The 22,111-nt window shown below is 40.9% G+C and overlaps 1 protein-coding gene across 1 annotated transcript; it reads left to right on the forward strand.

The window, feature by feature from the left end:
- The first annotated feature begins 15,788 nt into the window (after nt 1-15,788).
- On the forward strand, nt 15,789-19,453 carry NQO1 (NAD(P)H quinone dehydrogenase 1). The gene is given in 3 exon segments (XM_029241254.1): nt 15,789-15,912; nt 16,023-16,153; nt 19,148-19,453. Coding segments are annotated over 3 exon segments (546 nt in total). The 5' UTR covers nt 15,789-15,803.
- The last annotated feature ends 2,658 nt before the right edge of the window (nt 19,454-22,111 follow it).

Raw genomic sequence — 22,111 nt, forward strand, 5'->3', positions numbered from 1 at the left:
AAGTTGGCAAAAGATGAGAATTCTTACAAGAGCCAACTCTCCTGGATCTCTAGTGCCCAGTCAAGAGAGGAAGGTAAAAGTCCACATTGTCCCTTCCTTTCCAAATTTAGACTCTCATGAATTTGGTTTTGAGGTACCCAGTGGTTACTGATCTTTCTCTCTCAGGGACAGCTATTGCCTTCTCATTTGTCTTGTTTTGTCCTGTGAACTTGGCTTGGCTTTCTGTCTGGTTGTCAGTCCTTGCATAAGCAGGAAACTCAACCATCAGGTTGGGCGCCCCAAAATATGACTGGGCAGAAATGTGGGTTTCCACCTGTTTTCAGCTAGACATGGCCAGACAGATGTGGGTTGCACTCCATTTGCAGTGAGGACCGACTATTGGCAACTCTCAAGAGAATTGTCTTTATTTGGGCTGTCTTTGGGAAGGTTCTGGATCTTGGGGAATGGAGGGAGGAGTACCCTTTGCACTCTCTTTGGAGACTCCTCTTGTATCCAAGTGGTTGTTTAATACTGACAGGAATATTTACTCTCTGTGCTGGCTGAAACCTGACAAAATATTTGAAAGGATTGTTTGTTTGTTTTTTAAGCAGCGCTATGGTCAGAATTGGCCAAAACAGAAGCTGATATTCAGAGCCTGATAGGAATTTTGTGAGTGTTTTTTTTTTTTTAAGGCCTTTTCCCCTAAGCTAAATGAAACTATGTACCCAGGGGGAAAGAAAAACATCCCAAACAGCTCTAAATCTAGAACATAGGAATCTAGGAACCTTTTGATTTCCATCTTAGTTGAAGAGCTTCTCCTTGCTATGAAGAAGCAAATTAAAGATAATGTAGTTGGACGGGTGGATCCAAACAAGTTGCAACCCAATTTTTCCAGGAATTAAAAACAACTGTCCTTGTGTTGAAGATTGGGTCTTTACAAGAACTGAAATGCAGCTCTAGAAGCAATTCAAAGCCCACCTTTCCTTTCTACCAATTCCCAAACCTCCCCTATCCATCTTAAAAGACTTGTAGATATTGTAAAGCATCTGGACTTAGGGAACAAAAGTCTTTCTTGGTGAAACTTACATTCTTTCTCTGTGCCTTTTGAGATGGAAATGTTCTACCTAGTTCCCTCTAGGAACCAAGGTAATTCTTATCAGAAGGGGGAAAAAGGTTATTTGAAAACTAGGCCCATGAAAAATCTTAAAAATCTTCACCACAAGTATTACTGAAAAGCTTTAGTTATCTAAGTAGGACACCTTAATTTATTCCATCTGCCAGAAATACAATTTGGATCCAACTGTTCTATTTTAAACTAGTAAATTTTGCATTATTGTACCTGTCCCATAGCTAAAATTATACAATGAAACCTATAAGATCCTATTTGCATCTGTATGTTTATGTATGTCTATATGTTATAAATGTGTAATTTTTTTCTACCTCCAGATGGTATTTGTAAAGAGTTCTATTCAAGTTCATGTGGTCTAGGATAATCTTTGGTAAATAAAAGCTAGTTTGTTTGTGGTTTAATTAAAACAGGCATGCCTTTAGAGTTGTCAGCATTAAATATAATACTTTTATTCTACCTAGGTTTATTAGAAGTCAAATAAGTTCACGTTATCTCTGTTACAGAATTTGTCAGCAAGAAAAAGAATGTAACATGATGGTTAGCTGTTTAATGTCTCATGAAATTTTCTTGAGTAATCTAAACATAATTTTTAAGAAAAAGTAAATAGAGGTAAGATAATTTAAAAATCCTCAAAAAACTAAAAATAGAGTTGCCATATGATCCAGCAATCCCACTCCTGGGCATATATCCAGACAAAACTATAATTTGAAAAGATACATGCACCCCTATGTTCATAGAAGCATTATTTACAATAGCCAAAACGTGGAAGCAACCTAAATGTCCATCAACAGATGAATGGATAAACAATAAACAAGATGTGGTGTGTATGTGTGTATGTATATATATATATATACATACACACACACACACATATATACATATACATACACACACACACACAGTGGAATATTACTCCGCCATAAAAAAGCATGAAATAATGCCATTTGCAAGCAACATGGATGGACCTAGAGATTATCATACTAAGTGAAGTAAGTCAGAAAGAGAAAGACAAATACCATATGATGTCACTTATATGTGGAATCTAAGATACAACACAAATGAAGATATCTACGAAACAGAAACAGACCCACAGATACAGAGACAGACTTGTGGTTGCCAAGGGGAAAGGGGCATGGGGGAGGGAAGGATTGGAAGTTTGAGATTAGTAGCTGCAAACTATTATATATAGGATGGATAAACGACAAGGTCCTACTGTATAGCACAGGGAACTATATTCAATATCCTGTGATAAACCATAACAGAAAAATATGAAAAAGAATACATATATGTAAAACTGAATCACTTTGTTATACTGCAGAAATTGACACATTATAAATCAATATACTTCAATACAATTTTTAAAAATGTATAACTGACCTTTTCAACAATAATTATGCTTCACAGTATGTCAACTTAAAAATAGTTTCCAGGGGGCTTCCCTGGTGGCACAGTGGTTGAGAGTCCACCTGCTGATGCAGGGGACACGGGTTCGTGCCCCGGTCTGGGAAGATCCCACATGCCGCGGAGCAGCTGGGCCCGTGAGCCATGGCCGCTGAGCCTGCGCGTCCCGAGCCTGTGCTCCGCAACGGGAGACGCCGCAGCAGTGAGAGGCTCGCGTACCGAAAAAAAAAAAAAAAAAAGTTTCCAGGAATTCCCTGGCAATCCAGTGGTTAGGACTCTGCGCTTTCACTGCCAAGGGCCCAGGTTGATTCCCTGGTTGGGGAACTAAGATCCCACAAGCTGCGCGGCGCAGACAAAAAAAAAAAAAAAAGTTTCCAAACTCTTTTTGGTACTTGAAACCTTAAAGTTATGCTGAGATAAGTTAAGTGATGGATATTCATTAAATATCTAGGTCATTTCCAAACAAGATAAAATACTGAAACATTAATTACTGGTGTATCCACTTTTGGTTTCCTTTTACAGAGAAACTAAAAATATTTGGGTCTATCAGTAAATATCTTGTGTGCCACATAGAAACATTTACTATGAGAAAGAATATACTTCTAGAAATTATAAAATGTATTCATAAATTTGCCAATCCATGGAATGCTAGTGTAACAGACAGTCCACAGTTGCTTACTTCTTAGTTTCAGGAGGAATAAAAGATTCTACGGGTTAAAATTTCTAATCAATATATGTAATTAAAATGACTTACTACAGCCATTATGAAAAACACTATGGTGGTTCTTCAAAAAGTTAAAAATTGAACAACCATATGAAACAGCAATCCCACTTCTAGGTACACATTCAAAGGAATTCAAATTAGTATCTCAAGAGGATATCTGCACAATGATGTTCATTGAAGAATTAATTACAATAACCAAGATATGGAAACAGCCTAAGTGTCTGTCAACAGATGAAAGGATAAAGAAGATATAGTAAATATATACAATGGAGTATTATTCAGCCATGAGAAAGAAAGAAATACTGCCATTTGCGACAACATGGATGGACCTTAAAGGTATTATGCTAAGTGAGATAAGCCAGACATAGAAGAACAAATACTGTATTATGTCACTTATATGTGGAATATCGAAAAACTGAACTTGTAAAAACAAGGGCTAGGGGGTGAGGGAATTGGAGAGATGTTGTTGAAGAGTACAAACTTACAACCAGGAGATAAGTTCTGGAGATGTAATGCATAGCATAATGATTATAGTCAACTCTACTGTATTATAAGTTTCAGTTACTAAGAGACTAAATCTTCACTGTTCTCAATACAAAAAGGAAATGATAAATATGTGACATTATAAAGGTGTTAGCTAATGCTACTGAATAATATTGCAATACATAAATGTACCAAAGCAACACACTGTATACCTTAAACTTACACAATGTCAATTACATCTCAATTTTTGAAATTTTTATTTCTATTTTTATTTTTTCATTTTTTGGCTGTGCCACATGGCATGCGGGATCTTAGTTCCCCAACCAGGGCTCGAACCTGCTCCCCCTGCAGTGGAAGTGCCAGAGTCTTAACCACTGGACCACCAGGGAAGTCCCTCAATTTTTAAAAACTACTTAGAAAAATTAACAGTTAAAGGCAACAACTGTATGAAAAGTAGATAAGGAAAGTAAAATGATTCATTGTTCCAGAATGAGAAAAAGGAAAAAAAATAAACAGGACAAGATCTGAATGGACATAAAGTTATGAGGTTTATAAAAAAGGAATCCTGGGAAAGGAACTTTATGTGTAGTCAAGCTGGCTAAGATTGGAATGAATTTAAGTTTTTTTTAAAAAGTTTTAATATCAACAGTACACTGGTGCAAAATTAGAATTTAGTTTTCTCTCTGTTAAAAAGAAAAAAGTTTTATTGGACTTTTGGTCTGCTTTTGAAAGATTGTGGAAGTTTCCTTAAGTTTTAAGTAATCTGCCCAGAGAGCAAAGATTTTGTGTCTTATCAAAATAATTTACTGTGCATGTTTTCTTAAGTAATCAAAAACCTGATAAAGACAACACTGTCTTCTCAAAAGAGCTAAGTTTTGTTTACACTTAGGTGAATTTCTGTATTTGCCTTTAACATCATCTATTGTCATTTTGGTTAAATAGATAATTCAGTATTATTTCATAATGATCTGTGATCCTATTTAATCAAATGTTCAAACCTTTTGACATTTTCCCCAAATGATTCTAAAGAGAACCACAGAAGACCCAGAATTGCCAAAGCAATCCTGAGGAAAAAAAACAAAGCTGGAGGCATAACCCTCCCAGACTTCAGACAATACTACAAACCTACAGTAATCAAAAGAGCATGGTACTGGCACAAAAAACAGACATATGTATCAATGGAACAGAACAGAGAAACCCACACACCTAAGGTCAATTAATCTCTGACAAGGGAAGCAAGAATATTCAATAGAGAAAAGATAGTCTCTTCAGCGAGTGGTGTTGGGAAAGCTGAACAGCTGCATTTAAATCACTGAAGTTAAAACACTCCCTCGCACCATACACAAAAATAAACCCAAAATGGCTTAAAGACAAATATAAGACAGGACACCATAAAACTTCTAGAAGAGAACATAGGCAAAACATTCTCTGACATAAATCGTAGCACTGTTTTCTTAGGTCATCTCCCAAGGCAATAGAAATAAAAGCAAAAATAAACAAATGGGACCTAATCAAACTTATGAGCTTTTGCACAGGAAAGGAAATCATAAACAAGATGAAAAGGTAACCTATGGACTGGGAGAAAATATTTGCAAAAGACGTGACTGACAAGGGATTAATTTCCAAAATATACAAACAGCTCATACAACTCAATACAAAAAAACCCCAAACAACCCAATCAAAAAACGGACAGAAGACCTAAGTAGACATTTCTCCAAAGAAGACATACGATGACCAACAGGCACATGAAAAGATGCTCAACACAGCTATCAGAGAAATGCAAGTCAAAACTACAATGAGGTATTACCTCACACCAGTCAGAATGTCCATTATCAAAATATCTACAGGGGACCTCCTTGGTGGTCCAGTGTGTAAAACTCCACGTTTCCACTGCAGGGGGTGTGGGTTCGATCCCTGGTTGGGGAACTAAGATCCCATCTGCCATGCAGTGCTGCCAAAAAATATATATATATGTATATGTGTGTGTATATATATATATGCACGTGCACACACACACACACAAATAATAAATGCTGGAGAGGGTATGGAGAAAAGGGAAACCTACATTGTTGATGGGGATGTAAATTGGTGTAGCCACTATGGAAAACAGTACTGAGGTTCCTTAAAAAACTAAAAATAGAGTTGCCATATGATCTAGCAATCCCACTCCTGGGCATATATCCAGAGAAAACTCTAATTTGAAAATATACATGCACCCCAATGTTCATAGCAGCAATATTCACAACAGCCAAGACATGGAAGCAACATAAATGTCCACTGACAAGATTAATGGATAAAGAAGATGTGATATATATATATATATATATATAAAATACACACAATGGAATATTACTCAGCCACAAAAAAGAATGAAATAATGCCATTTGCAGCAATACAGATGCAACTAGAGATTATCATACTAAGTGAAGTCAGAAAGAGAAAGACAAATACCATATGATACCACTTATATGTGGAATCTAAAATATGACACAAATGAACCTCTCTACGAAGCAGAAACAGAGTTACCACAGGAGAACAGACTTGTGGTTGCCAAGGGGGACAGGCGTGGGAGAGGGATGGATTAGGAGTTCGGGATTAGTAGATGCAAACTATTACATATAGAATGGACGGACGAGCTCCTACTGTATAGCACAGGGAATTATATTCAATGTCCTGGGATAAACCATAATGGAAAAGAATATAAAAAAGAATGTATATATATGGGTAACTGTACTTTACTGTACAGCAGAAATTAGCACAACATTGTAAATCAACTATACTTCAGTAAAAAAAAAAACAAAAAACAACATTTCTTTCCATTCTACCTTCCCTCTCTGTCCTTTTCTCAAATTTTTTTTTTGGTTGCACTGTGCAGAATGTGGGATCTTAGTTCTCTGGCCAGGGATTGAACCCATGCCCCCCTCAGTGGAAGCACTGAGTCTTAACCACTGGACTGCCAGGGAAGTCCCTCCTTTTCCCAGTTCTTACACCATGAAGGTCTTTATGATTCTTTTGCCTTGCTCTGGCCTGGAAAGACAATGCCACTATTCACATATCTCAGGCCATTGCAAAGGGGGATAATCAAACCTCCAAATGACTGTTAGACTTGCCATGCTGCTGGGGATCCTATAGTTCTACCCATCACAAACTTCCCCCTAATTTTTTTTTTAATTAATGGATTTATTTTTGGCTGCATTGGGTCTTTATTGCTGTGTGTGGGCTTTCTCAAGATGAGGTGAGCGGGGGCTACTCTTCACTGAGGTGCATGGACTTCTCATTGCGGGGGCTTCTTTTTGTTGTTGATGTTGTTGTTGCAGAGCACGGACCCTAGGCGCACGGGCTTCAGTAGTTGCAGCACGTGGGCTCAGTAGTTGTGGCTTGCGGGCTCTAGAGCACAGGGTCAGTAGTTCTGGTGCACGGGTTTAGTTGCTCCACGGCATGTGGGATCTTCCCAGACCAGGGATCGAACCTGTGTCCCCGGAATTGACAGGCGGATTCTTAACCACTGCGCCACCAGGGAAGTCCCCTCCCTGACTTCTAATGCCTCAGTTTCTCTGGAACAAACTTAGCTCCCTCTCTATTGTGTCAGACTCCCTAGCCCTGGGGTCCATTTCCCTGACTCTGGTTAACAACCCCGAACCTGGGGAAACTTGCATCCAGGCTTCATACAAAGACACAAGATAAGGGTAACCAGAATAAAACTGCCTGTGCAGTCTACAGACCTTAAATTTTCCTGGTTGTCACCTTTCCAGTCTCAAGTCATAGAGTCATACAAAGATTACTAGGAAGCATCATGATTCAAACTTTGCTTCCGTTGGTAGATCCCTACTGCCCAGGCTAAGAGTAAGTACAAATGAGGCTATGATCAAGGATCTCTCCTTAACTCTTGAAGATATCACAGAATCTGCTGCTAAAGCAATATCTGCCCAACAAAACTCGCTAGACTCTCTGGTCAAAGTTGTTCTTGATAATAGGAGAGTCCCTGACTATCTTTTGCTGAGCAGGGAGGTAATTGCGCTGTAGCCCATACCACTTGCTACACTTGGACTGACACTTCTGGGAAAGTTGAGACTCAGTCACATAAGACCATTGGATAAGCCAGTTGACTTTAAAAAGTGACTCCTTCTGGACTTCCTTGGTGGTCCAGTGGTTAAGAATCCACCTTCCAATGCAGGGGATGTGGGTTCGAGCCCTGGTCAGGGAACTAAGATCCCATGTGCCGCAGGGCAACTAAGCCTGCACGCCACAACTAGAAAAGCCTGCACGCCGCAATTAAGACCCAACGCAAAGGGTGAGCTGTGACAGGGCGAGAGAGAGTCATGGACATATACACACTAACAAACGTAAGGTAGCTAGCTAGCGGGAAGCAGCCGCATGGCACAGGGATATCGGCTCGGTGCTTTGTGACCGCCTGGAGGGGTGGGATATGGAGGGTGGGAGGGAGGGAGACGCAAGAGGGAAGAGATATGGGAACATATATATATGTATAACTGATTCACTTTGTTATAAAGCAGAAACTAACACACCATTGTAAAGCAATTATACCCCAATAAAGACGTTAAAAAAAAAAAAAGACCCAACGCAGCCATAAATAAATAGGTAGATAAATATTTTTTTAAAAGTAACTCCTTCAACAGGGTCTTTGACGTACATGATTCTGATTGGTTTGGGTCTTGGGGACCGTGGCTCTCAAATGCACTCCAGACACTCCTGATTATAAAAATCATAGTTGTCTCCAGGTGTACTGTATTTTCTCAGAAGTTGTTTTTTTTTAAATTTATTTTTGGCTTCTTTTGGGTCTTTGTTGCTGCACGTGGGCTTTTCTCTGGTTGCTACTCTTCATTGTGGTGTGCAGGCTTCTCATTGCAGTGGTTTCTCTTGTTGGGAGCATGGGCTCTAGGCGCACGGGCTTCAGTAGTTGTGGTGCATGGGCTTCAGTAGTTGTGGTGCATGGGCTTCAGTAGTTGAGCCTCACGGGCTCTAGAGCGCAGGCTCAGTAGTTGTGGCACACGGGCTTAGTTGCTCCACGGCATGTGGGATCTTCCCGGACCAGGGATAGAACCCGTGTCTCCTGCATTGGCAGGTGGATTCTTAACCACGGCGCCATCAGGGAAGCCCTCAAAAGTTTTAAATGCATATTTGCAACTGCTAACCACCAAGCTAATGATTTCCCTAAGACTAGAATCTCAGAACAGGATCAAAGAGAAAGACCGACTTAAAGAAAGTGAACACGATACAGCATTGTCAACTGTGAATAAATACCACACAGAGACTCAGCAAAAACTTTGAGAATTCCAGAGTTTAGTTTGGAGTAGCACTAAAGCCTGAACAATTCTTTTATTTTTTAAATCACATCTCTCAGGCTGAGAGTCTGATCAAAACGAGGCATTGTTTAAAACAAGACAACAGGGACTTCCCATTTCTGGGGGCCTAGAGTGGAAGCATCTGGGAGCAGCTGTTTCCCTCTAGGTTATTCCTTCTTCAGCTGCTGGAGGGCACCAATACCTCTCCTGAAATACTAGGGCGAAAACTATTTCCTGATTTTCTAATTCTACAGAATGTTCTGTATTTATGTGTAACTTAGACAAAAAAGGGGGGGGGAGCTAGTGAGGGAAAATGGGAAGATGTAGATCTTGTATAACTAGTATTAGCCTACCCAGTTAACCAAATCTCGAGGTGAACTGAATCATCCAGAGAACTTGTTTGCAAGTAACAGATGCATCCAACTGGCAGCACATTCCTTGAGGAATTCAGTGAGCCCAGAGGGTAGAAGCAGAATGCATGAAACTATTTGAGAGTCTGCCCTTATTATATTTCCAATAGGTTTGCCTTGATTGCTTATTCTTCCTGCCAAAACGATCATGCGGGTAAGATGTTTATTACTGCTAAAGAGATCTAGACATGCTTTACATTGACATGATGAACCACAATCCCTTTCCTTCTGTGCCAGCTTTATCTTTTTTGTCATTAAGTTCTATGTTGGTCATCAATGAAACTGCAGGTTGACAGTACAGTTTGATCTGAGAGGTTAGTAAAAACTCTTGGTTTCAGATTGGCCTGAGTATGAAGCCAGAGAATTGTAGGAATGTCAGAGCAATAGATGGGGACAGAGGTCAGTCCCCGAGAGACAGGATGATCTGGCCACCAGAATGTACTCTCCACAAAGATTTGTGTCTCTTTTGTACACTGATATATTCCAAATGCCTAAAGCAGTGCCTGGTGTGTAGTAGGTGCTCAATAAACCATGGTGGAGAGGCTGAGAGGATGGGTCAGTGAGAATATTAGCATTTCAAGGCAGGGAAAGAAGGTTGGCTAGTGTGGATGTGGGGTGGAAATAGAAAATGTAGGATGGTGAAGAAGGCACAAGGGCTTTCAGGACATAAAGAAGTGACAATGGATTGGGGGCATATTACTTAGGGCCTGAGATCTGAAAGGGAACCGGTGCAGGGAGAGAGAAGCACTAACAAGATGTGCTTAGCTATGTTAGATGGTCACTTCTGTCGATGTGCAGGATAAGAAAAACTGAATGATAAACTAGAGGTACTGGTAATAATCCCATTTGTCTTTCAAGACAGCTCAGATGGCAGCTCCTTCTGAAGGCCTTTGCTGAGGGGTCAGCCCTGAAGTGAACAGTTTTCCTCTATTAGTTATTAGTGTATGTGTCTTACACCTTTCTTAGGGTAAATTTCAAGAAAGTCAAGCCTGTCCTGTAGCTAGTTAAATGGCAGGAAGGGAAACTGAACCCTCCAAGTCCAAAAAAACTCAGATTTGGCTGTGAAAAATGACTTGCAAACAAGCAACTCGGGCTTATGCTTTGGTAGTAAATCTCTTTCTTTACCCTTATCTCTGGCAAATACACATGACCTTTCTGTTAATTGAAAATGAATGCTCTGTTAATTGCCTATTCATAGCCTTTGACCATTTTTCTACTGGGTTGTTTTTAAGAATCTATATATTCCAGATACTGAACTTTGTTGGTTATATTTCTTGCAAATATATTCTTCCTGTTTGTATCTCGTCTTTTTTCTTATTTTTGAAGGTAACTGTCATGCCTATACTGTATACAGTTAGTAGATGGTAAGCTCTTTGAAAGCAAGGGATAGATGTCCTGATTTTCTCATTTTCTAGGAAGCGCCTTTATCTTTCACTGCTTACAAAATGCTTGTTAGGGCTTCCCTGGCAGCGCAGTAGTTAAGAATCAGCCTGCCAATGCAGGGGACACGGGTTCGAGCCCTGGTCCGGGAAGATCCCACATGCCGTGGAGCAACTAAGCCCGTGCACTGCAGCTACTGAGCCTGTGTGCCTAAAGCCCGTGCTCCGCAACAAGAGAAGCCACCGCAATGCACCATAACGAAGAGTAGCCCCCCACTCGCTGCAACTAGAGAAAGCTTGCACACAGCAACGAAGACTCAATGCAGCCAAAAATAAATAATTTTTAAAAACTGCTTGTTAATGTTGATAAGTGAAAAAAATATATATTTTGGGCTTCCCTGGTGGCGCAGTGGTTGGCAGTCCGCCTGCCGATGCAGGGGACGCGGGTTCGTGCCCTGGTCTGGGGGGATCCCGCGTGCCGCGGAACGGCTGGGTCCGTGAGCCATGGCCGCTGGGCCTGTGCGTCCAGAGCCTGTGCTCCGCAGCGGGAGAGGCCACAGCAGTGAGAGGCCCGCGTACCACACACACACACAAAATATATATATATATATACATATATATATTTTTAAAAATATGTAGGTAAGGAGTAAGCCAAGAGAATAAAAACTGACAAAGCAGTATTTAGTAAACACTGATGTGACTAATGCAAAGATAAATCACAAAGAAAATGCATATCAGAGATTAATATACTCACATCGCTCTCAGTAGCGTTCAGTCCATGAGTTGATAAGAAAGGGGGGTGGGAATTTGTTGAGGCAGGCTCAGGAATTCCTTTCCATTTTCCCAGGCAGCGTCAGAAGCAGATATATCACTTCTGTAGCATTTAAATCCTCATCAAATTTATATTCCACCAAATCTGAGTTTATGGAGTCTGAAACGCCAGGACCAAGCTTGGAAATGCTCTATTTTGGCAAGCGCCAAAAGCTTGCCTGAAGCTTACACGTGGCTGAAGCTTACACGTGGCTGAATTTAAGCCAGTAGGCGCTGCCTACACCAGGTGTGGTTAATACTGAAAGCAGGGCAAGAACTGAAGCTTCACACATCCCTTTCTAGTTAATTTTCTTGAAACAATAGCGAAAAAAGTTGCAGGTGCATTCTTTCCCAGCTCCACCCACAGTCGCTGCTGTTCAGAGTTCTTAAGGTATGAAATTGTGGCACCAATTTTTGGGAGAACGGTGGTGGTAAACTTCCTTTCTCTAGTACTCCTCCCCACATCCTATACGTTGTTGCATAGATTTATCTATGTCTATATATTTTTAAATTATTCCAGCTTCACCACTTAGTATGCACATTTGGGTAACTGCTTAAGGTTTCTGTGCTTGTTTTCCCATCCATAATATGAGGATACTAATTCTGTTTACCTCATAGGGTTGCTGTGACAACTGAAAAAGAATACAAAGCACTTAGAACAGTGCCTAGCACGTAGTTAGCACCCTTTACATGCTGTTATTGCAAAAGTAAAGCAGGTTCGTTCTAACAACTTTATTAACACAAAGGAGGTCCAAGAAAAAGTTCACCTTTCCCCTCTGCCTCTACCCTCTTGCCATCTCTTACTTACCTAAGGAAACTAGTAACGGTTTCATGTGATCATTCCACATCTTTTTTTCCCCTCATACCAATATACTACAAATCTACCTATACATATGGAGTTAATAAAAGTGGATTCACATTCACTCATTTTATCATTTAACGATATATCCTGGATATCTTTCAGGGTGACTATGTGTAGCTAACTCATTCTTGTTAAGAGCAAATATTCTGTAGTATGTGTGTATCGTAATATATTCAAATGTGCTCCAGAAATAGATAATCGGGGTTATATCTAATTTTTGCCAATGACTAGAATGGTTCAGTACACATCCTTGCTCTTCCATCCTGATGCTTTCAGTCTGTAGGACAGATTCCCCAAAGTTGAACAACTAGATCAAAGATTTATGTGACTTTAAAATGTTTAAAGATTCAGCCTGATTACCTTCCCCAAAGGCTGAGTCAACTCATATTCCCACCAGCAACGTGCCAGTTTTCCTGAAATCTTTTTTTTTTAATTTACCTCACCCTTCCCCGCCTCCTCCATCATCTTTTTTTTTTTTAATTAATTAATTAATTTATTTATTTTTTGGCTGTGTTGGGTCTTCGTTTCTGTGCGAGGGCTTTCTCTAGTTGCAGCGAGCGGAGGCCACTCTTCATCGCGATGCGCGGGCCTCTCACTGTCGTGGCCTCTCTTGTTGCGGAGCACAGGCTCCAGATGCGCAGGCTCAGTAGTTGTGGCTCACGGGCCTAGTTGCTCCGCGGCATGTGGGATCCTCCCAGACCAAGGCTCGAACCCGTGTCCCCTGCAGTGGCAGACAGATCCTCAACCACTGTGCCACCAGGGAAGCCCTTCCTGAAATCTTAAATTGCCCTTGATGTTATTTGTCTTAAATTGTTTTGCCAACTGATCGGTAAATAATGTCTCATTTTATTTTTATTTTATTTATTTTTTTGCTACACCACGTCGCGTGTGGGATCTTAGTTCCCTGAGCAGAGATCAAACCCGTGCCCACTGCAGTGGAAGTGTGGAGTCTTAACCACTGGACCAGCAGGGAAGTCCCATGATGCCTTATTTTAATTTGCTTTTCCTTGCAGGCCTGACAGGGCACGTTCTCATTTGTTTATTGTTGTTTGCAATTTCCTTCCCTGAATCATATCCTTGACTTTTTCTTCTATTGCATTGTGTTCTCCTAATTATTTGTAGGCATTCTTTAGGATGTTAACTCTTTGTGATGAGTTCTGGATATCTTCTCCTGATTGTCTTTTGCTTCTGTTTATGGGACCTTTTGTTAAATACAAATTTTTGATGTTTATGTGGCTTTATCTCTCAGGCTTTTCCTTCATGGTTTCTGAATCTCTAGTCTTTCTTAAAAGGTAGCCTCTGTCCAGAGGTTATACAAATTCTCCCTTTCATCCCATACTATTCTTTTTTTTTTTTAAAGGTTTTTAAAATAACATTTATGGGGCTTCCCTGGTGGCGCAGTGGTTGAGAGTCCGCCTGCCGATGCAGGGGACACGGGTTCGTGCCCCGGTCCGGGAGGATCCCACATGCCGCGAAGCGGCTGGGCCTGTGAGCCATGGCCGCTGAGCCTGCGCGTCCGGAGCCTGTGCTCTGCAATGGGAGAGGCCACAACAGTAAGAGGCCCGCGTACCACAAAAAAAAAAACCCAAAACAAAACAAACAAAAAATAACATTTATGTCTTAAAAGTTAACATGTGCATAACAGGAAACCAAAAATCATTAGAAGCAAAAAACAAAGTTATCCATAATCACAAATAGTTTACTGTTTGATGTGTCCTTCTAGGTCTTGTTTATGTAGGTAGCTACACAACTAAGCATCCATTTTTATGTAAATAAGACCATACACGAATATCTACCATTTCAAAGTCCCAAAGCTATGAGTATTTTCACAACCAAGAATACACTATACCAACTCAGTCTGGAAGGGAAAAATGTAATCCTGCCTTTCTTGGCGACAAAAATTTCATAAAAGACAAAAATGGCAACAGGCCTCTAGATAAAGATATTGGCAAGAGTTATGATTAAAATACTGCAATCCCTTAATGTTCAATTAAAAATGAGACATAGAGCAACAGAGTGCACAAAGCATCCTATACTATTCTTTTTTTTTTTGGTGGGTTTTTTTTTTGAATTTTATTTTTTTATACAGCAGGTTCTTATTAGTCATCAATTTTATACACATCAGTGTATACGTGTCAATCCCAATCGCCCAATTCATCACACCACCACCACCACCCCCCACCGCTTTCCCCCCTTGATGTCCATACGTTTGTTCTCTACATCTGTGTTTCAATTTCTGCCCTGCAAACTGGTTCATCTGTACCATTTTTCTAGGTTCCACATATATGCGTTAATATACGATATTTGTTTTTCTCTTTCTGACTTACTTGACTCTGTATGACAGTCTCTAGATCCATCCACGTCTCAACAAATGACCCAATTTTGTTCCTTTTTATGGCTGAGTAATATTCCATTGTATATATGTACCACATCTTCTTTATCCATTCATCTGTCGATGGGCATTTAGATTGCTCCCATGTCCTGGCTATTGTAAATAATGCTACTATGAACATTGGGGTGCATGTGTTTTTTTGAATTATGGTTTCCTCAGGGATATATGCCCAGTAGTGGGATTGCTGGGTCATATGGTAATTCTATTTTTAGTTTTTTAAGGAACCTCCATACTGTTCTCCATAGTGGCTGTATCAATTTACATTCCCACCAACAGTGCAAGAGGGTTCCCTATCCCATACTATTCTAATAGTTTTATTTTTTAAAATGTAGATCTTTAATCTGCCAGCAAATTGTTGCTGTATGTGGTGTGTTAGTGGGATAGTTAAAACCCAAAACTTTAATACAATAGACACACTGAAAAGCGCACAAGTTCTAAGTGAATTTTCACAAACGGAACACACACTTGTGTAATCTGCACCCAGATCGAGAAATAGAATACGGCCAGCACCCCAAAAGCCCATTTGTCTCCTTCTAGTCACTATCCCCTGATGGAGGGTAACTGCTATACTGACTTCTAACACCTTACATTAGTTTTCTAAGGGGATAATTTTATTTTCATGCAGATGGCTGCTTAAGTATGCCAACACCATTTATTAAATTAGCCACTGTTTTCCCAGTGATTTAAAATGCCTCCTTTGATTGTTGGTACTTATAAGGAGAAAATATATTTTTTGATGCAGTGGATGGACTGTATAACCCAAGGTCTAACAAAGTCACGTCTTCCATTATGGCTCCCAGCCGGGCTCACCTGTAGCCAGAGCTTTGCTGGTTGGTGACTGATTTTCTCCATGTTCCTTGCGTGTGTCTAAATAGTTAGAAAAGCACTGATCCTACTGGCCCACTCAGAGAGGACATCCTTCAACTATGCCATGAAGGAGGCCGCCGTAGAGGCTTTGAAGAGGAAAGGATGGGAGGTCACTGTGTCAGACCTGTATGCCATGAACTTCAATCCCGTCATCTCCAGAAACAACATCACAGGTGGGAGCAGCTCTCCCCTTTAATTAGGTCTTTGTGGAACTTCTCGCCTGTGGGTTCTCTGGCCCCACGTTGGCCCCTCTGGCGACAGCCTCTCTTTTTCCTCTCTGCAGGTAAACTGGAGGACCCCGGGAACTCTCAGTATCCTGCCGAGTCTGTTCTAGCTTATAAAGAAGGCTGTCTGAGCCCAGATAGTGTGGCGGAACAAAAGAAGCTGCAAGCCACAGACCTTGTGATTTTTCAGGTGTGGTTAAGACATCAAAAGGGGTGTTGGGACACTTGCGTTCTTTTTGTCCTAGACCTGGCACCTAATTAGCTATGTAATCTTAGGAAAGTAACAGCCACTTGACCGCATTCTCTGTAGAGAAGGGTGATTACTTCAAAGGCGCAGTGTTACACAGATTTACAGATGTCGTGAATCTGGCTGTATTACTCTTTGAAAATATGACTGTGATGGCAGAGATGACATTTGAGCCTTGAGCTTTTTTTCCCTAGTATGTTTAATCTTTTTCTTCAGTTAGTTATTTCTTGTGGAATCACTCAAGTTTGCAATTCTCCCCCGCCCCCATCTCCATAAGCATCCTGAAAATAGTTTGTGGAGCTGCTATCTGGAGGATTTGGACTCCATAGAAAGTTCATTAATCCCTCTGAAGGGTCACTGAAAACGAGATACCTGAATTGGGCAGAGAATGATATTCATGTCCCCGTGGATACCCTGCAGAGAGTACATGGAGCCACTGCCACCAGTGGAGATGGAAAGCATTGCCTTCTTATTCTGTAAAAGAAAAGTCATTACCTTCCACATCTCCTTGGTGACAGGAAGTTAATGAAACAGCCCCAGGGGAAAGAACACAAAGGTCCCCCCTCCCATCTGTTGTTTATGTTACTTCATACATTGGCTCCTCTGAGCCTCATAGTATTGACTCTGCAGAAGTACCAGCCTGGAAGATGGTACACAGAGGGGCAGGCCCAGGATTCCATACTCCTGGATGTGGCAAATCAGGTGAAGGTTGTCATGGTAACACAAAAGCAGTGCTGACTGCTGGTGCCTAGGTGGAGTTATTTGTTGTTTTTTATCTATCTCCGCACACTGCTAGGCATGTATCTAGGCTTGTAATCCAGGAGCTCTAAAAATGTTTCTTGTATAGTTTTGGGTGTCTGCAAAATGAAGACAGACTGACTTTTTTATTATGGACAATTTCAAACACACATAAAGAAGAGAAAATAGTATAGTGATGCATCCACCACCCAGCTTCAACTCTCAGTATCCCCTCACTCCTGTTTTTTCCTGGAGTATTTTAAAGAAAATCCTGAACATCATGTCAAAATATCTATGAAAATATCTATTAAAAATTTTGGGAGAGACATGCATCTCTCCCTAAGGGACCTGGAGCCTGATTTTGGTATCTAATTGTGCTCAAAACTCTGCCTCAGGACAGAATCTACCTAGAATCCAGGTGTTAGAAAAAGCAGAACCATCAACCTACCCGGAAAGGTCCCTTGTCATACACGGCAGCATACGAGTAAGCAAACTCCCCTATGAGCACTCACTCAAACCAGCCTTTCAGGATGGCAGGGACTCCAAACCACTGCAGGGGGAACTGTGGGGCAGAGGACAAAGAGGTCAGATGGGGAACACCCCCAAAATAGAAGACTTAGGGTGCTTAGCTGCTACCCATGATGTCACCGAGGGGCGAACTTTCTTCAGGACCTGTCATCCCTTCTGGAGGAGTTAGCACATTCAAGAAAAGAAAATTTTAAAGAAAAGAAAATTATTGTCCTTGGTCAGTCAACTTGACACTCCTGTTTCTGCCTAAAAATACAAATATTGGGTGGGTGTGAAGAAACACATGCAATAAGATTTGCTTCTATGAAATCACGTTTGGCAGCCAAGTCTGAACAGCAAGGATTGCAGGCAAAGTTGGCTTCAGTGTGTGTTGCCTAAATCAATATTTTCCCAAAAGCTTGCTTTTGTGGGTGTGGTTTCAAAAATATGAAACCTGTACCTTGTGCTCACGGATTTAAAATCCTATCATTTAGAATAAACAGAACCACTCACATATGCAAACAAATGATCTGTGTGACTTAAGTTCATCAGGGAATTGCCATGAGAAAGACCTATTGGGCCTCTTGTCCTGGTAAAAGCTAAGCAAGGACATACCAGTATTTCTTCTTCTTGACTCACTTAAAGGCAGTAACAACAGGAACATGCCCAGAGGTTAAAAAACAAAACTAGGACAGAGAAAGAATTTTTAAGACTTGATAGGTCTCTCTTTGAAGGGTGGTTGACCTACAGGAAAGGGGATAAGGAAGTAGAGTTTTAGGACACGACTGAGAATGAGACCTGTTTCTCACCCTGAATCTGCCAGTAATTTGCCTCATCAGTAAAAAGAGGGGCTTGAGGTATCTCTAGTAGCTTCTCACATTCTCACACTTATCATGCTCCAATTGTGAGGGGCCAGATCTGCAGCTTTTAGGATAAATGTGCAGGTTGTTTAGGCAAGTAGATTTGGTCCCTTGTGAATGTTCTACAGTCAGGGCTGAAAAAGAATTGGTTGGTTTGCCAGGTATTAAAAGTTTACTCTCTCAAGTTGTTCTTGGAGGGACTTCCCTGGTGGTGCATTGGTTAAGACTCCGCGCTCCCAATGCAGGGGGCCTGGGTTCGATCTCTGGTCGGGGAACTAGATCCCACACGCATGCCGCAACTAAGGGTGTGCATGCCGCAACTAAGGAGCCCGCCTGCTGCAACTAAGACCCAGCGAAACCAAATAAATAAATAAATATTTTTTAAAAAGGGGCCACCTATAGGATTAGGGAATTAATATTAACATTGGAGAATAAATGGTAAGAATAATTTATTAAGACTTGTCTAGTAATGTGGGGAGGCAGAGAAATGCACATGTGCATGCCTTGGCAAGGGTCAGTTGCCAAGAAGCTGAAACTCACCCTTAGGTAATAGAACTTTGGGCACTTTTGGCAGAGAATGCCAGGCTGGCACAGTTTCAAAGTTTTCTTTATTCAAAGAAGAGCACAGCTGAATAGGCTAAAATAGGTAACAACTAGGTACAGAAAGCACAAGGTGAGAGGGTGGAGCTATGAACTAATTTTCCAGGGTGCCTCAGGCCTCCACATCAGAGTGACCTGTTGGGAAACCCAGATTAACTTTTGTTGTTTGTATATGGTACAAGGTCTGTGGGGTTTGATCTGTAACTCACCTCTGTGCTTTGTGTATCCCCAGAGTGGCACTCTGCATTTCTGTGGCTTCCAAGTCTTGGAACCTCAACTGACATATAGCATTGGGCACACTCCCGAGGATGTCCGAATTCAGATCCTGGAAGGATGGAAGAAACGCCTGGAGAATATTTGGGATGAGATGCCACTGTATTTTGCTCCAAGTAGCCTCTTTGACCTAAACTTCTAGGCAGGATTCTTAATGAACAAGGAGGTACAGGATCAACAGAAAAATAAGAAATTTGGCCTTTCAGTGGGCCATCACTCGGGCAAGTCCATACCGACGGACAACCAGATCAAAGCCAGAAAATAAGATTCACAAGACTTGATTTCCTTCTAAAATATAGCCAAATCTAGACTTCTTTCTTGGGGTTCCTTGACTTGCTTTAGTTTTTAAGATTTGTGTTTTTCTTTTGCCACAAGGAATGGATAGAACAGACTATATTCATATATTTTTGTATAGTTTTGTTAAACATAACCGATTCTGTTTTTTCTTTTTTAATTATTAATTTATTTATTTATGGCTGCGTTGGGTCTTCATTGCTGCATGTGGGCTTTCTCTAGTTGCAGCGAGTGGGGGCTATTCTTCGTTGCGGTGCACGGGCTTCTCATGTAGTGGCTTCTCTTGTGCAGCACAGGCCCTAGGCGCATGGGCTTCAGTAGTTGTGGCACATGGGCTCAGTAGTTGTGGCACGTGGGCTCTAGAGCACAGGCTTAGTAGTGGCACACGGGCTTAGTTGCTCCGCAGCACGTGGGATCTTCCCGGACCAAGGCTTGAACCCACGTCCCCTGCATTGGCAGGCGGATTCTTAGCCAGTATGCCACCAGGGAAGTCCCAAATGTAACCAACTGCTATCATGGCAAAATCTGATTAGGCTCAAAAGGCCTCTCAGGCTTAGGACGTAAAGCCGGAGAGAAGGGTGTAGAAAGATCCCAGACAGTATTCTTTAAGGTCCTCTACACAATTTAATTCCTCTCTTTAGAGATACATTTTTAGGAATAAATCTGGCTAGAGAGCATCCAACTCCTCAATGATCTATTTTTCTTTTAATTACCTCTCTGTGGTTTATGGCAGAAGGGAATTGCTCAGAGAAAGAAATGACGAAATCTGTCTGACCTAAGGGACTTGTTTAGTAATTACTACTCTCTGCTTGTTTGTGAGATATATTGGCTTTAATTACTACACAATGACTATTATGCCTAATACGAGTGTCATTCTCCTTCAGCTTTTGTTGTTTCTATACAGTGCACACAGACACCTTGAAATGAAAAGCTAAAAAAAACCTCTTTACTTCAATCTTCTAATTTAATGTCTGCAAATAAACCAACACCTCTAAACACTACATATGCTACAATGAATGAATTCACGAAAGGAAACAGTACTCCCAGTATCTAAAAACAGCTTGCCACAAACAGTACTTTATTTCAGATCCATGTAACTAACCTTCTGGAAGTTTTTCCTGTATCATTGATAAACTGATGACTTGCCTTTTAAGGATGTGTTTTGGTTTCATGAATTTAGGGACAAAATTGTGAGCCTAGAGTTTCATTAACTTTGGTGAACAATTTTGGCGTAACATTCTAACTTCGTATTTAAATGATTGAGGTGCACCTCTACTCGCTGTTGGTATAACCTAAGTAGAAAATGATGAAAGAACGCCCTCTTGTGGTGCATAGAAAGAAAACATGAGAAAATGATGCAAAGCAAGGTTGCATGAAACTGGCAACAGCCTCTTACCTGCCAAGGAAATGATGGCGTCAGGATGGAGAACCTCATGTGCCAGATGCCAGCAGGCACTGGGTATTCTTTCCACAATATCCACAATGGCAGATGGCTGGGTGCTTCAGTTTGAAAACATATGAAAACATTTACTGTTGCCTTCATCTTCACTGCAGTTTTATGTAAATTTCTAAAAGTTCCAAATGAAATAAATAAAATCCATTTCTACAAAACAGACCCACACTCACTGGTTTCAGAGAAGCTAGTGACAGAGGCATTCAGGCAAAAGTGGAATCTACTGGGCAAGAAGCAATCAGAGGATTCAGTGATAAATTGTGGCCAGAAGCCTATATGGTGACTTGGCTTGAGAGCTTGCCCAATAGGGCTGCTTCATTCTGAATGGCAAGGGAACCTACTAAGATTCTCTCAGGGAATTTAAAGGACATTTAAGGAGATCCAGGAAAGAGAGTGGTATAGAAATCAAGAAAAACACAGAATGCAATAAACAAATGCCAAGGAGCAATATTTATTCTGATTTCCCTGATTTATTCTGATTTATCTAATCAATGGGCCAGGCATTCTTCTAGAGGCACTGGGAATACAGCAGACAAAAAACCTAGCCTCATGAAGTTTGCATTTTAGTAAAGAATGAGAGAAGAACAAATGTCAGTCAGGTGGTGATAAATGCTAGGAAGGAAGAGCAGGGTAAGAGGGTTAGAGATGGGATACGAGTTTTATACAGGGTGATCAAGAAAGATCTCTCCTATAAGGTTATATTTGGGCAAAGCCCTGATAAAGTGAGAGAATGATACATGTAGGTCCCTGAAGGAAGAGCATGCCAGGAGTGATGTGAGTGCAAACCCACGAGGCAGCAGCATGATCAGTATGCTTTAGGGAGAGCAAGGAAGTTAGTGTGACTAAAGCACAGAAAGCAAGAGAGGGATAGGTCAGACACAAAGCTGGAATCAGACCACAAAGGGCATTACAAGCATTGTGAAATGTAGAGATAGGAAGTCACTAGAGGGTTTTGAGCAGAGGTGTAACATATGACTTACATTTAAATCTGGCTGGTATGTGAAGAATCAAGTATAAGGGGCAATGATAGAAGCAGGGAGAACTGCTAGGAAGCTGTTATGACAATCTAGGCAACAAATGCTTTGGATCAAAGTGACAGCAATAGATGTATTGAGAAGTGGTTGGATTCTGGAAGTATTTCAAAGGACAGAGTAACAGGATTTGATGATGGATTGG

The sequence above is a fragment of the Monodon monoceros genome, unplaced genomic scaffold (assembly GCF_005190385.1).
Source record: "Monodon monoceros isolate NGI ecotype Baffin Bay Population unplaced genomic scaffold, NGI_Narwhal_1 Super_Scaffold_10, whole genome shotgun sequence".
NCBI classification, from domain to species: Eukaryota; Metazoa; Chordata; class Mammalia; order Artiodactyla; family Monodontidae; genus Monodon; species Monodon monoceros.